This window comes from Xylaria bambusicola (genome assembly GCF_022495145.1).
Source record: "Xylaria bambusicola strain CBS 139988 unplaced genomic scaffold F5B22scaffold_12, whole genome shotgun sequence".
NCBI classification, from domain to species: Eukaryota; Fungi; Ascomycota; class Sordariomycetes; order Xylariales; family Xylariaceae; genus Xylaria; species Xylaria bambusicola.
In genome coordinates this window covers 247,271-262,990 of record NW_025953565.1, presented here as the reverse complement: position 1 = coordinate 262,990, position 15,720 = coordinate 247,271, and the positions used below count along the sequence as shown (strand labels likewise).

Genomic DNA, 15,720 nt, shown 5'->3' with positions numbered 1-15,720 from the left:
CATATGGAGGGAAGTACCTAGTGTACTTCCTCAAGAAAGTACTGTAAGTATGTGACCACCACTAAGTATAGCACACAGTACATGTAGAGCGTACTATGTTATGTACAACTACCTACATAGGTAGGTATATGGTAAGTAGATAAGACTCCAGGGGACAATGGTGTATGGCGGGTAAATTTGGGAGATAGAAAGTAGGTATTTAGGCGAGCACTCGTATCACCAACATCCCATAATTAGTGCGAGTACGGTATCTGATGGCAGCGGGCAAGGGTTCGAGCTTGCAGGGCCGTCCAATCCAGTTAGCTCAGCTAAGCCCCCGGAGCAAAGGCAGTATTTAGTTGGGTATTACTCTGTAACAAAAATGAGTGAATGAGGGATAATTAACACGGTCCATCATCTAGGTACCTACATTGTCATGATGTACCCGGCCTACTTACCCCAACCTCACGGAGTTCAATAGGTATCTATCTCAATGGAAACATCTTGCAAAAGCTGTCAACAATATAGGCTATGTGTAGTCTATGTGTAGTCTATGTGCAGTCTACCTATGCTTTAGGGTTCTACCCATGTAAGTACCTACCTACACCATCATGTAAGTTTGCTAAGAGTCTGAAGTGATACTAGTACACAATTAAGTAGGCAGATGGCCTGCTGGGGAGGGAACCGAATGGTACAAAGTAGCGCAGCACAGCACAGCACAGCGAACTGTTGTATATACAGTATGTATTATATAAACACTGTATGTACCCCAGCAGACGGGACCCAGCCCGATGTCCTCGGGGCATGTCTGGGGGTGGGTAGATGCAACAGTGCGCGTAAAAAAACACAGCACCGGTAGCCTGTCAACCCTGCAAGAGCCCCCCGCTACAGCACGAGACATGCTACCTAGAGTAAGTGCTGTATGCAATCATGATTGGTGGCAGGGCCAGTTTAAGCGGGGCTCTCGCTGTGGAGCTCTCCAGTGGCCCATCCTTGACAGCGATTCGGTCCTGTTTGCCCTGGTCTTTGCCACCCCTTCCAGTGCAGAACGGGTGGTCATAGATCCACTCTTTCACATCTCTAGGCCATCTCTAGGCACGCTTAGGGTCCCCCTGACATCTTGGGTCGGTCGCCCATTCTGAGTGGACGGACCAACAGCCGGTAAGGCGGGCATTGTTAGGTATGTATATGTAGGTATCTATCTGCGTGGTGTACCCGGCCGTACGCTGTCGAGTCTCGCTGCCTCCATGTACACCTTCCGTCCCGCTACACGTACTCCGTACTGTACTGTGAGTAGGTACTGTATGTACTCACATGCAAGGATAATAAGTGTACCTAGTCTTGTATTTACGGGCCCTGATGGGGCAGAGGGTGGTTTACTGCGGTCACGTAAGACTAGGATCAAGCGGAAGTACCTCGAAGCGAATTCTCGAAAGATACTTCTTCGCAGGATCCATAAACGCTAGCGCGTAAAAAATACCTGACTAGGTACACTTAATCCAACATGGCAGAGTAAGTAGCACATGGGCTGCTGTAAGTACTGGGGTTCAGACAAGGGACTCGCAGGAAGGGAACCCCCCGACTGGGCGGAGCAGGACGTGATCCCACCAACGTGGGTTCAGCACATCGACCCAAGTTCATCTGCTTCTTGGGGTCCATTCTTAGAACAGTTGACAAGTGTGCCTCAACTTCGTGTCTATCTCACTCAGACTCACTACTTCGTATGTACGTAAGAATGCAATACATATGTAGGTATGTAGGTATGTAGGTATGTAGGTATGTATGTAAGTTGTAGGACTACGTCAAAACCTGGAAGCATCCCTTGGCTATCGGTTAGTCTTGCCGCTTCATGTAATAGACGTAATAGCTGTAGCCATGGTGTCTATTAGTGCGGATAAGCAAATGCGCGGAAACGCTTCATTGGGCAGACAACCTCGACGCTATTTAGCTACATAGTAAGTCAGTATGTAGGTGTCTACACCATGTCATCAGCACAGACAGAGGCGAGAGGTAACACCACAGACACATTACATACTTTGCTACCCTACTACCGCACCGACTAGAGTATGCCTCGGGGCAATCATTTGGAAGCAGGAATAAGGGTAAATTAGCAATTATCTCGGGTGACTCCAGATTCCCTGTTTCCCACTGTCCGGCTCACTACTCCTCTTCCTCCTCGCCCACCGAACATTTCGAACCATAGCGGCCAAAGAATCCACACTCCTGCCCACTCCTGCCTCCGGCGGGTAGAACCGAGTCTTCGGGCGCGCGTCATTTTTCCATTTTCTCCATTTAAGTATTCCATTCGGTATTTCTCTTTACTTAGGTATTACTGTATTCACGCTACTCTGCGTAGTACACTCCTACAGCCCTCCAAGTAGGTTAGCACACCGAGTCTTAGTTCATCCTCCTTTTCATCCCAAGTCAAAATCAGCTTGTCAACCCGTACAGTAGATGCTCATGCTCATATTCTTACATTCTTATACGCGCGGATCACCCGTCTATCAAAGTGCGCGCTAATGCAGACGATTATGAAATGATAACCGAGGTAGAAAGAGACTCGAGCTTCTGAACCTTCAGAGACTTGAAACAAACTAGGTACAATGCAGCAAACTCACCTTGTCTCGTCTATCTAATATTATTTAACATGTAATACTTACAGGAAGCAGTTCCTGAGTTTCCACACAGATGCATGCATGCACCGCCCCATGTTTGGAGTGGCTTCATCATCTACTTACTGACCTTTCTACCTGCTTACCCAGATACCTAGTACCTAATGAGGGCCAGTTGGAGGGTAGCCCTTCGCTGGAAAAATCGGATAAAAACCTGCGTTGCGCTGCTTGTCCCCGATCCAACCTGCCGGGTGTGCCACACGTTACCTTGGTACCTATCGGATCCTAACCTTCCCACATACCAGGTAGGTAAGTACTGCAAGTACTTCGTATGGCACACCACCAACGCTCATTTCCACTGCTGTTTGAGAACAAATGACCTCTCCCTTGGGTGGCTTTCGCAATCTGGCCTTGTCAGTATCCGCTGCACACGAAGTACATTAAGTATTCACCGCAGATGACAAACATCAGGCCACAATAGTCGGCTTTCATTGCCACCAGCTTGGGACAGTGAGCCCGTTGTTGAACTACCGAGTGAGGCTATGGTGACAGACACTTGGGTGTGCCAGAGTTGTTCTCACCTACTACGTAGGATCAGGAGGAGAGAAAGCACGAGCAAATCGTTCCGATCTGGCACTCTCTCGCCTGCGCTCCCAAGCCGCTTAGCCCCGGTCCCCCGTCAGTCTGACAGTGATACACTCACTGTTGGATCTCACAGATCCCAACGGGCATTAGGTATGTTTGTGCAATACCTACCTAGCATGTTGAACGACTGAGTCCTACGACACATTACCTCCTCACACTGTAGCACACCTGCGTCGTCGTGTAGCCGTAAGCACGCTCCGCGCAAAAGTGGGCAAAGTAGCCAAAGGTATGTAGGCGAGGCGAGACGAGACCATGTAGGCAAAATGGGCAAATTTGGATGCAGGCGTCGTAAGTATGGAACAACCCCTGCCACCGGGTGTCGCCAAGGGGTGTAAGAACTTTTTTTATTCTCCTGTTCCAGGGGACTACATCTGTACCTGATAGGGGGATTCAGTGATTCAGTCCGCCCGCCTCTACTTCGTAAGGCTCCTCTACCTACCCACATTCCTCTCGTCGGGACGATGTGGCCAGTGGTGAGCGAGCCCATGAGTACGGAAGACACCGTGTTGTCACAGTGTCATGCATGATGCAACCAGTACAACCATCCCATGATCCGACAGAGTCCTTTTAAAGGTTGGTCCTCATTATTTCCCGTCAAATCATCCAGATCTGCTAGGTCATTCGGCAGTCGGACCAGTGTAAGTATGTGGGTGTGGGTGTGGGTGTGGGTGGTCATCTTGTCTCTGTTCCTCACAAACAAACGAGATAACATAGTACACACCAGAACACACCAACAGTCGTACTGAGTATACTATTGCAGCCATGTCTCAACACCGTCACGTCAGCGTATGATCCTCTGGCCACGCTAGCCCGAGTACACGCAAGTCTCGTCGCTCATTGATAGCCAGAAATACCAACCCTCAGCCGCCGATGTGTCAACCGGTTTACGCCACCAACAATCTGAGATGCTTCGTAGGTGGATGGGCTGGCGCTTCTGAGATCCAACAGACTTGGTCACTGTACTTTGTACCTACAGTAGTGTGAAAACTCTGCCAGCATGAGCATACATGTATCTCGTCCTTATCACCCCGAAACCTGGTACCCAGTTGTAACACATCTCGGCTGAATTCTTGTTGTCTACTTAACGTACATAGTATTACGCCCCCCGCAGTCGGCGCTTGAGCCAGACTCTGGTCCCAACACATCGGAACCCTCACATCATCCGATTTCCTGGCTATGGGGTCGAAGCGCAACAATTGCGGGCAACAAATTCAACTAACTGCCATCTTGGTGCTAGTATACCTCTCCAACATCACGAGCCGCCCAGCTGCTTGGCATCCACAATGAGATCTAGAAGCGATGAAATCTAGGTAGACTAAATCGCTGTGTCGTCTGTTCTTCGCATGTCCACAGATCCAATCCAATGAACTGTAATCCCATCTCACGTTGAGTCGAGTGAATGGAAATGAATTTCTGGATTATCTACACTAGATACTGGGAAATAAAGTCATTGGTCCTCTCATCATATCAGTACCAATATGAGCTTATTTAACGGTGGGTTTCATGTCTGATCGATGAAATGACTTGCAGCCAAAACTCCATAGCCCCACCTATATTACTCGAGAGCAGTAATATCACATTACCAATTTACTACCTACCTACTTAATGAATCAATGCCTTTGTTGTATATACACGACAAGTTTAATCCAGAGTATGCCTGCAGCCGTGCCATTGCTCGAAATGAATGGAAGGCCTTTGCGTTCTCACTACGCTAGGAAGTCATACCCAATTGCCAAATCAACATGAAGACTGGTGGCCTATAAGCATCAAACCAGGCAACATCTGCGCTAAACTTTCTCGGAAACCGATCGGTGTTTTAAACCTCCCTAGGTATTCCTTTTTTGACGCTGGCGAGCGGCTATAAATGGATGGTAATTTGTCGGTACAACGTCTCAGGTATCACGGAACAAAAATGCGAGGACCAAGTTTTAATTGGTTTTTGGGGGGGCTTTTGTTTTTCTGCAATTGGCACTGCGGATGGTAAGCCCTACAAAGCAAGGACCAACCGAATAAATGACCCAGCATAAACTACTTGCTTGGATGATGCAGGTAGTATAGGTAGCACATTTGTTTGCCAAACTCTTTAATGCCTACAACAGCGGTACGGACACGGCCCATGGTGGCAAAGAGTAATTCCTCGATCACCGTCTTGAATAGGTACCTAACGGTCATGACATTTGTTCCCCCTGCTGCAAGTATGCATGAAATCGCAAGGGGAGGGGATCTGAGGGAGGGGTGATCTACTTCATTTCTAACACGATCGATCTTGCATTCGCTCTGCGGAAAGGAGAGGAAAGGGGGGCTTGGAATCTACCATGCGTAGATAGACACGATAACGTCAGCGATCTGGACGCCTCACACGTGCATTTATTATGACATTGTTAGTTAGTTAGTTATATTCTTCGTCTTCCGTGCCTGTTAAACATACTGTATAGAACCACGGAGAGAAAGACAAGACAAGGCGGCCACGCTATTTTTGTTTTCTTCCTCGTGGTTATGTGTAAGTAGACAACTACTCACATAACATGCCTGCCCCCATGCCGATGAGTGAAACACCACCACCACCATCTACTCGGGAGCTTGCATACAGTAGAAGCCATCAGTGACTGAGATGCGAGTCTCACAATGCCCGCCTCCTTTCTCTCTGTTATTATCTCTGCATATGTGTATGGTATGTGGATGCATGCATGTCTCTCTCATAGTCGAGAGTAGGCAAGGTACACAGCAGTGCGCCTCGTCAGGTAATAACTGACAAGTCATATCATCTCCCGCCCAAGCTTTAAAAAAAACAAAACAAAAGGAATTCTGAAACGAAGCGCCCCCCCTATGCACGTGTTAACATCATGTGCAGCAGATCAGATAAGTAGATATTTCATCTACCTAGGTTATCTATCTACCGTTCACTGCAGAGATATGGTTGACATGGCGTAGGTAGGTAGTATTGTAGCGGCAGTGAAAGGAAAGTTAGGTAGGTAGGTACCTTGCTTTGCGTTTACATCGTCTGTATTTCGGCCTCGGGCAGAACTCACGCAACGCACGCGTTTATTTGCAGGATCGATGGGGAGGGAAAGGGTTTTGCAGTGTCGCTGTAGCACGGCGTCGTAAAATGCAATGCAACAACGTTGTGAACCGTCCGTCCGTCCGCCCGTCCGTTTGTCCGTTCTATCCATCGGGCTGACTGGCCACAGGATACACCCATTCACCGTGAGAACGCCTAGGAAATATCTGGCCAATCAGCCGTATCCCCGTTCTCTCGTGGTCAAGCCGTTGTGTGTTACCTGTCAACTGACTAACTGGTGTCACTTACGAGATCTGGTCTGCTAAGGCTAATTTACCCCCCCCTTTTTTCTCAACTTCCTTCGTTTCATCTTGTATACTAGCTATAGCTATAGTTAATCTAGCCTAGGTGCCGCAGACCAGAGAGATTAAACGAATTGATTGGAAAAGGGTTGGGTGCCGGCTTCTGTACCGCATGTCTAGATTCTATGGTTCAACGGGATCGCCCGCTACTGTACCTGCCTCCCTCCATTTCTCATTTGTCTCGAAGAGAGAGAGAGAGCGGTATAGTGGCGAGATGATTGAAGGGGGAGTCGGCCCATGTTACACGGAGAGGAAAGGATGTATTAGCTTCGAGTAGGTAGGTATCTTCGAGCCGAGTCCCAAGGGCATGGACTCGAGTGGGAGAAACAACCAATCCCCTCTGCTCCCAAACATCGAGAGATGGGTAGGAATATCAGATTCCCCATCTCATGTGGGTAAGTAGATGCCGTACTGTATACTACTTGCTACCGTACGTACAGTAGGTCCCATTGAGAGGTAGGTAGTGCCTACTATCGTGTTACATTGTACTGTGGGACGGTGTTCGGTCTTGCATATTCGACAAACAGTTTTCTCATTCTAGTCCTTTGCCTCGACAATATGATTCAACACCGTTTTTTCGAGATACACGACAGCATACATAAGGTAGAGTCGCTACACGAACTCACGTCTGCACTGCCTAATCGGAGGCAAGAAAAGGGTCTGCGCAAGCAAACAATCGTCCGGTGTCGAATGTTGTTTTTCACTTTGTCGTTACCCAGCACCATCCTGTCGGGCCATTTGCTACCCAAACTACTGATACAGTATGTGTATGTGTATGTGTATCTCGAATAAATCCGCTTGTAATCCTCTCGGAAGTTTCCGTCGTCGGCCGTTAGAATCTTTCATTTTCTTCCCTTCCTCCCCTTTCCTAACGGTTGAGCTGCCGAGATTGGGCTGTGCGGCGTCCTTGGGTTTGTCAAACGCCATACGTACGATCCAGTGTGTCGGTATCGGTCTACACGTACCCGGTCGGTCAGGATGCTCTTCTTCATCATCGCGAGTTTTGAGACTGCCTTGTTTGCTAGTTTGTTGGCGACGTCTGTTGTGATACCTGTCAAATATATAGTTTGACGTAGTGGTTTGGACGTCGAAGAGTGAAAGCAAGGGAAGGGGGGCTGATGTATTCTAGAATAGACAGATTGTTTACGACGTATCACTAGCAGGCTTATTTCTGTGCGCCTGAGTATTACTGGCGGTGAGATGGTATTTCATTCATGGGGTTTCGAGTGTAATTGAGCTGAATAGCTGTGGACAGGAGGCGACAGATGATAGCCTTGCGGTTTTCCACATCATCTCTAATATCGAGTTATTCAAGTGCCCAATAGATACTAGCCAATTTGACCCTAAGTCTTTACAATGTATCGGAATTTTCAGAACCCAAAAGCATGTATTTCCTGTATATTGACATATGTGCTCACTTCCTCTATGCTAGTTTCATAAGTCAAATTGCTTTCAAAGAATTGAAAAGACCACTTCCGTCTGATTAATTCTATATAACTCTCCTATCTGTCATTTCTCTCGGTCTTCAATATCGTCTGGTTATTATATCCGCTATGTATAAAGTGTTGATGTATAAATAACTACACCAAATACCGAAGTAATCGTCCTGCTGTATTTGTCTTCCTAGAATGAGGCATAGATATACCTTGGTTCTAACGTATGCTAATAATGATTCTCATTGCTCTAGACGCGAGCGGATTATGGATTGTGTGAGTAGAAGTTTTCCAAATACTAGTATTTCACGAGGGTTGCCTCGAGTGAGTCCGGTTGATGTCTGAAATAGGGGGCTGATGTGAAACCTCCACGGGATAAGCACTTGGTTTTCGTATCATGGCTACTAGATATCAGTTATATATAATTTCTCGATATAAAACAGGGTCAATCTTATAGTACCTACCATGATACTGCAAATCTTCCATCGGCCAAGGGAATCAATGTCGTTCCAAGGCATAGGCAACGTTAGCGGGGCATTCAATCTCATCTGCACCAGCAGAGCTCGGTAGCGTTGCGGTCGAATCGTCCCAACGGGTCTTTGATCTGGTCCGAGGTGCAGGCTTACCCGAGGATTTGTGTATGGCGGGCGAGACAGGGTTATGGCACGGGTCGGCGTAAGCTCCAGGTCGACGGATCTGCTCAAAGGGAGACGACGACGCCGGCTCGGACTCTAGGCGTTGTAATTGCGGCATTGTAAATCCACGATGACCTGGGAAGACCCAGGTGTTTTCATCTTTGCGTAGTCTCCTTCTTTTCTTAGCGGCACTCCTCTCACGACGACGTTGGCTACACTTGACTATCTGCCGCCAGCAGTGCGCGAAAACGCAGATCACAGCCATCCCTATTATCACAGCCGCCGTGATTATTCCCATCGCTGCTGCAAAGTCCAGGGTGAGGTTCTCCGGCTTTTTATGTGAGGACGGTTCATCCCTAAGGGCGAATTCTGTAGTATACACGGGGATGCCGTATGCATACGAGGGATATACCAGCAGGGCCACCAGAAAAGTGAAGAACAGACGATCGAGTCTTGAATGACTCCATGTCTGTCTTCGTGCTGATAGTAGTGCTAGCATCTCTCTCCGTGTCTGGCGAGATCGAAACCTTTCACGAACAAATACATCATATCAGGACACTCTTAGGTCGCAACCTATCCTTATATCAGTTCGGGTATAGGTGGTCACAACAAGGTCAAGGATCATAGAAATATCGTTTACACATTAGGGTTCTCATTTCTCTTTGATGTCTCTCGCCTGGGTGTAAAATCGAACACGGAGCCTGAGAGAACCCTAGTTCTAGGCTACAAGGAAGCTCGTTGATTCCATCTAGGGTCATTCGTAGAGATCCAGCTAAACGGGAGAGACCCTGGGCTTGAAAGACGCATCGTGATGATTCGGAACTCTAAAATGACGAGCAAATCTCTGGAGAAGCCGGCATAACTTTCAAGTTACGTACAGGTCCTTATAACTTCAGTTGGTATTTACTTTAATGAAGTCCGAGAAGCGGACAGACACCTCTCTCGCGACAGCGTGCGGGTAGATTGCAAACTAGTTCCATGTATTATAAAGGGATTGTTATGATGGAGATTGCGCGAGTATTACACGGACTATCAATAATATGGGTATAGACGTAGTACTATCTTCTAGGCCATCGTCGTACTGGTTGCTCAGTGAAGAAGAGGTCGGGTCGGAAGTGAAAGATCCTGGCTACTTGATGCATGCATGCATGGCTCGTACTAATGCACTCGTGCCCGCATACACTCTTTTCTTAGTTTGGCATACCGGCTTCCTGGCCGCTGTCGGAGTATCGATAGATACTGTTATGTATTCATCTTTCTTCTACAGGCACATGGTTCCTTGACGCTGTAAGCGACACCTCCTGCGAGCTGTGGTTGGTGAACGAGGGCATTGTTGAAGAAACCAGCTTCCTTGCCACCTCACTGCGTCTCACTTCCTAGGAATATGCATGAAAATTCGGATAGATGATCCGATATTCTGCTAAACTCGCATTGATTCAGTAGGAGTGGTGATGGTTTCCGAGAATTCGAGCTACCCAACCTGCCAGTCGCCGTTCTCAGGACCGTGGGCAGCTTACGAAACGATTCGGCTTTCGATTCACCCGAGCCACAAGGTCTAGAATATCAGTCCTCAAGCGCAACTGATAATCATTGCCTTCTATAGCGGTTGATGCGAGTTGGTGTCCATTGTGGCCAGTGGCGCTGGAACGCTGATCTGGGGTAGCATCAACTACTTTCGTCCTTATGCTGCTCGCTTACTGACCATAATACATCGTAACTGGATAAACTACTTAGCCTAGGTGCCCGTGGTTAGAAACTCTCCATGTCGTATAACAATACAATACCTCTGAGCATGCAATCCCAGATCTATACTCCATGCGGCTGAACGGTTGGAGTAGGTAGCAGAATGCATGCTCTCTAGGTAGACACCTTGGTGAGTCTGGTCGTGGCTTGACGCGTGGCTTACTAGTAATTCCAAGATCTTGCATCTCGATTGAGTCACATGACGAATCACTTGTTTCCATCTCTCTAAGTTTAATGTAACCTCGAATCTGCTCGAATGCTAGGCAGTGCACAATTTCTACAATGATGGCCAGGTCCAGCTCATTAATCCGTAGACGCATTGATGTCTCAAAAAGGAAATTGTTCAACTTCCTCGCTTTGGTTTTGCATGTGGATAACATTTTCCGTCTCGTTAGGCATAATGGCTAGATCTAGGCTAGATAAACCTCTACAGCAGACGTCATCTAGAGCATTACACCTCTTAATACGGTAATACCCGAGAGGCGAGTTTGGAGAGAGAAATTCACGGGTGGCCAATAAATGTACGATTATAGTTGATCACCACAGCCGAAGTTGCGGCTTTCATAGTCTACCAAACAGCCTCAAATCTTGGGACATACGCATGCAAGGTTATAACAGTAAGACCAACGGTACCAATAGTGGCTTGTGAGCATGGTTTACTTGTACCCGGCGGACATACCCTATAGACCATTCTACTGTGCTCACTGGAGGGTGGACTTCAATGTACTCGTTTGATGTGAGGCCATTTATCGGGTAAGATGGATGGTATTGGTTCCTCACACCGTCGCTCATTGATCGTGACAGTGGCTCGCTTCCAGCAGCACGACTTATGTGATATTGTAACAAGGGCAGATGACAGGGCCTGGAATTGAAGGTAATTACATCACAATTACCTGCTAGGGCTGCAAAGATCCTTTATCATCCTATTCCTTCCTGGACTTGTTGGCTTGACTTTGACTCTTTATACAATTGGACAGTCTGTCCCGGCCGCCTAGATCTAACTAGTCTGCCTCATGAAGCGAGGCCTGTATAACCTCACTTTCAATACTGACTGCATGTCTCATGAGGGTGATGAGAAGGGGCCTTTTGCACTGCATACGCCCCTAGCCGTGTGGGCGTGTAGCAGATATTCAAAGTGCAAGTTTACGGCCAGCATAGCCGGTTTTCCATTTGCCACTTCACAGAGCGGTGTATGGCCAACAAGCATCGGGCCGTTCTTTATTAGGGTAACAGAAGAGGATGGCCGTCACATGCACATACGCTGACCAACTTTATTTCATTGATACCATCGAGGCCCGGAAAGCGCCCTTGGCAACCAATGAAATGCGACCCAGAGCGTCGGTACAGTAGTCTTGGAGGGGGCCGAATGTTTCGAAGTGTGCCCACCAACGATCGTGAGCCTCTGAGGTCGTAAGATTCCTTGTCTGATTCACATCATTGGACGACGTTCCGATCCCATGTCGGCTGAGAAGTCGAGATCTGTGCCAATACCAATAGGGTGGATAGATAAGCCTGGCCCTCGACTCTGCAGAGCTACATTGCATTGCACGGGAGTCTTCGCTCGTTGCTATGGGTCCATCATCGTCTACTTGCTCTAAATAGCGTCTCTGCTTTTCAGCATTGCCGCGCCGGGCGCAGCTTAATGCAGTCTTTTGTTATTCTGCAAGTACGCTAAGTAGAGGGGGATAGTGGAGAGAGTCTTGGGATTGATTAAAATGGCTCGTCTTCTTCCTTCTGTCCGCGAAGCTATAAGGAGAATAATACTCAGCATCAGTCCTTATTTCTTTTTCACTGGTATGAAATATACAACACAATTTCGAAGCGACAACTTACAATGACATCTGGATCTGATGGAAAGGCCGAGACGGCTGATCTACTGCCTGCCTGGATCAACCCAGACCTTAGCCGGCTTCTGATAGTTAAAGAGGTCAAAGGTGACGATTTCAAGTCATCAGCTGAGTCTGTCGTCGACTTGCCGGCAGGGGCATTATTTGCGCGCATCTCGGGCGTGAAGCGGGTTCCCAAACCATCTTGGAGTTCGGTGCAGGTTAGAATTCGTCCCTTTTCTTAGTGGAACGAAGTAGTAGCGAAGCTAGCATCAGCTAATATCGACCTTTTGGAAATCATCAGGCAGGCCGCGATCTACATATTGAGCTCAACTCCGATCTCGTTAAAATCAACCATAGCTGTGCCCCAACACTCGAATGGGACATGGAACGAATGGAGATACGGGTTAGTAGGCATCGTGATTTGAAGAAGGGCGACTGTGAGTAACAACCTGGAACCTTATATGACTTAACCACTTCGCCGAAACGCACGCGTGCTTGAAAAATTGATGTTACCTCCACTTTCCGATAATTCCAGGACCTCTCAATTACAATTCAAAAGAATTCCCTTCAACTTCATACTCACATCAAGTATTCTAACGCCATATATTGCAGCACTGAGCTTCTTCTACCCAAGCACAGGTCAGTAGTCCATGGTCTCTTAGTCTCATTCTCTCGTATGCCGCTGTTTTGAGGAGGTGCATACAATTACATGTTCCTTGGGATTTCTGGAAACCTAAGGATTTGACGAGAGCTAATGACAATTACTGACTTTGGGTGCTTGTGTATAGAGTTCTGCATGGCGCAACCGTTCCAATGCTGGTGTGATGCTGGTGAAGACGTGTGTCTCGGGCGTATCTCCGGCGCTGCAAGTATAGATCCTCGGAAGTTGGATGGCTACTGGATCAATCGGCACATAAAAGAGATGCTCGAGGAAGCGTCAAAGAAGAGAAACTCTCATTTGTGATATGGTGTTCACTAGAAGGTTCTCGGGTGTCTGCCTAGGGCGTTAAAGATCTGGACTGGTCATGGTATGGATTTCTAGATTAATACCAGTAGAAACACTCAAGTCTTTGAATTGAATACATCATCCGTCTGAATATGAATAATGCGTATCGTCTGCTGCGTGTTTGCGCGACGCGTAACTCTTAGTGACTCTTAGGTACCCCAGACAGCTGAATGCCCCGAAATAGACACGCCGTTAAAAGGTGGTGAGGATGTTACTAATCAGTATGCGCACCCATAAAGAATGAGGGGATATGGGCCACCTCTAACTCGTCGGCGACATAGTTCTAATTCATGTGTTTAGTGAAGGAATTATCGTGATTGTTGTTGACTCTGCGATTTACAGGTCTGAAGCAACATGGTCCAGATATGCTTACAAACAACTCTTAAAACCGATTATCTCCGCCGGACAATTGAGTCTACACTTTCTCCAGAATCTACTATGTAGAATGTTAGAGCCATTGAATCTTTGTTTTTAGTATCGAGCTAACATGCTAGATCCCGGAAGATGCGCTTCACGAGTATCGGCGGCAGTGGGCTTTGTGTCCATATGGGAGTTAAGCTGAACTCGAGAAGTCCGAAGTCCGTGGAGCCAACATCGTGGATTTGTAAGTGAAGCAATTATGCCAATGTGCAACACGCGCTTGAGACTAATGAGACTGAATATGTAGGTATATGAGAAGACGACTTCGAAAATGAGGATGAATATAAAATGGGCATGCCGTCGCTATATTCTCAGACGACCTCCTTAGCTATCAACCACCTCCTCATCAGCCTGAATTCTAAACACTACTGTCCATCTTTTAACACTATCTTCTTCAGCTATTTTTGTACGCACTAGAAATCTGTCACAATGGCCTTCCTACCTCCTGCTGCACCTAAGAGCCTGCTTGGACGACACCGTCTCCTCGCGCCATCCGCATCCGTCCGTGTTAGCCCCCTATGTCTGGGAGGGATGAGTATGACCTACGACCCTACCCCTATTTCATACTTTCGATCGCATACTAAGTCTTGTGTAAAGGTATTGGAGACGCATGGTCTTTTGGAATGGGTCAATGTACCAAGGAGTCCGCATTTGAGCTCCTGGATACCTTCTATGATCTCGGGGGCAACTTCATCGACACTGCCAATGCCTACCAAAGTGGCCAGAGTGAGCTGTGGATCGGCGAATGGCTACAGAAGTCTGGTCGCCGTGACGAGATGGTTATTGCTACCAAGTATACCATGAGCCCTAAATCCGGCCAGCCAGTCCAGCAAAGCAACTACGGCGGCACGGGGTCCAAGTCACTGCACGTATCAATTCAGAACAGCCTAAAGGCCCTTCAGACCGATTATATCGACATTGTAAGTCATTTACATCGAGATACTAAAAGGAAAACTGTCTAACGCCGCTCTTCTGTAGCTCTATGTTCACTGCTGGGACTACGCCACCGAGATTCCCGAGCTTATGCATTCCTTGAATAGTCTCATCAATCAGGGCAAAGTCCTGTACCTGGGCATCAGCGACTCACCCGCCTGGCTTGTCGCCAAGGCAAACACGTACGCGCGGCAAAACGGTCTCAGGCCTTTCTCGATCTACCAGGGCCGATACTCTGCTCAGGAGCGGGACCTAGAGCGAGAGGTCATCCCTATGTGTCAAGCAGAGGGCATGGCGTTCCAGCCGTTCGGTGTTCTTGGTGGCGGGTACTTCAAATCGCCGGGGAAGGAAGACACTGGTGCTCGCAAGGTCCCACCTCCCATGTTGGTTGGCCGCGAGGAGCAGATGTCCAAAGTTCTCGACGCCGTTGCTACGCGCCACAATGTGCCCATCACGAGCATCGCTCTAGCATATGTTCTCCATAAGGTGTGTTTCTAGAAGGCCCAGGAAAGCCTTGAAATTCCGAAAATAAAAATCACACGCTAATAATAGCTATAGACTCCTTATGTCTTCCCGGTCCTTGGAGGCCGCAAAGTCGAGCAACTGAAGGCAAACGTCGAGGCCCTTGGCATTGAGCTATCACCTGAGGATATCAAGGAGATCGAGAGCGGCTACGAGTTCAATCTTGGCTTCCCTCACAACTTCATGAGTCTGACTGGATCTATGATCCGAGGACCCCAGGACATCAATGTTCTGGCTATGTTGGGCCACTTCGACTACGTTGCACCTGCCAGCGCGGTGAAGCCTCATAAGGGCGACCTTACGGCGCCCTGGCAGGCACCAGCCTAGATTTAACCTCGATGGTTATGCTGGGTCAGCAGTAGTGGTTGCCAAGCACGTAGGCCTTTATAGAATCAGATTCAAACCTATGTAGATTTATATATATGTACATATATATGTGTGAAATACAAGCCGTGTGACTTACTGCTGCATATATTGCGCCAAAAGTGGATTCTCGACCTGTACATTTTGTTGTCCTGGATAGGAGAGTATGACTTCGATATACAATCAATTCAGCCTGATAAATAAGAGACTCAAATGCCAACGTAAACCCATTCTCGAGAA

The 15,720-nt window shown here is 47.8% G+C and overlaps 4 protein-coding genes across 4 annotated transcripts; 3 read left to right on the top strand and 1 right to left on the bottom strand.

Moving 5' to 3' along the window:
- Nucleotides 1–2,065: 2,065 nt before the first annotated feature.
- Nucleotides 2,066–3,160, top strand: F5B22DRAFT_599231 (uncharacterized protein). The gene has a single exon (XM_047974434.1). It carries the CDS (start codon nt 2,756–2,758, stop codon nt 3,050–3,052), a length of 297 nt encoding a protein of 98 aa, XP_047832546.1. The 5' UTR covers nt 2,066–2,755; the 3' UTR covers nt 3,053–3,160.
- A 5,113-nt stretch (nt 3,161–8,273) lies between these two features.
- Nucleotides 8,274–9,433, bottom strand: F5B22DRAFT_62949 (uncharacterized protein). The gene is made up of 2 exons (XM_047976482.1): nt 8,494–9,433; nt 8,274–8,430 (listed from the first exon to the last, which is right to left on the bottom strand). The coding sequence occupies exon 1, from the start codon at nt 9,161–9,163 to the stop codon at nt 8,528–8,530; it is 636 nt and encodes a 211-aa protein (XP_047832545.1). The 5' UTR covers nt 9,164–9,433; the 3' UTR covers nt 8,274–8,430; nt 8,494–8,527.
- A 2,808-nt stretch (nt 9,434–12,241) lies between these two features.
- F5B22DRAFT_644747 (uncharacterized protein) lies at nt 12,242–13,200 on the top strand (the record flags this gene model as incomplete). Its single annotated transcript, XM_047978478.1, has 4 exons — nt 12,242–12,454; nt 12,538–12,673; nt 12,849–12,875; nt 13,025–13,200. The coding sequence occupies 4 exons, from the start codon at nt 12,242–12,244 to the stop codon at nt 13,198–13,200; spliced, it is 552 nt and encodes a 183-aa protein (XP_047832544.1).
- Nucleotides 13,201–13,580: 380 nt separating this feature from the next.
- On the top strand, nt 13,581–15,707 carry F5B22DRAFT_599216 (aryl-alcohol dehydrogenase). Its single transcript, XM_047974433.1, has 6 exons — nt 13,581–13,689; nt 13,747–13,846; nt 13,910–14,197; nt 14,260–14,582; nt 14,641–15,081; nt 15,154–15,707. Exons 3-6 carry the CDS (start codon nt 14,092–14,094, stop codon nt 15,442–15,444), a joined length of 1,161 nt encoding a protein of 386 aa, XP_047832543.1. The 5' UTR covers nt 13,581–13,689; nt 13,747–13,846; nt 13,910–14,091; the 3' UTR covers nt 15,445–15,707.
- The last annotated feature ends 13 nt before the right edge of the window (nt 15,708–15,720 follow it).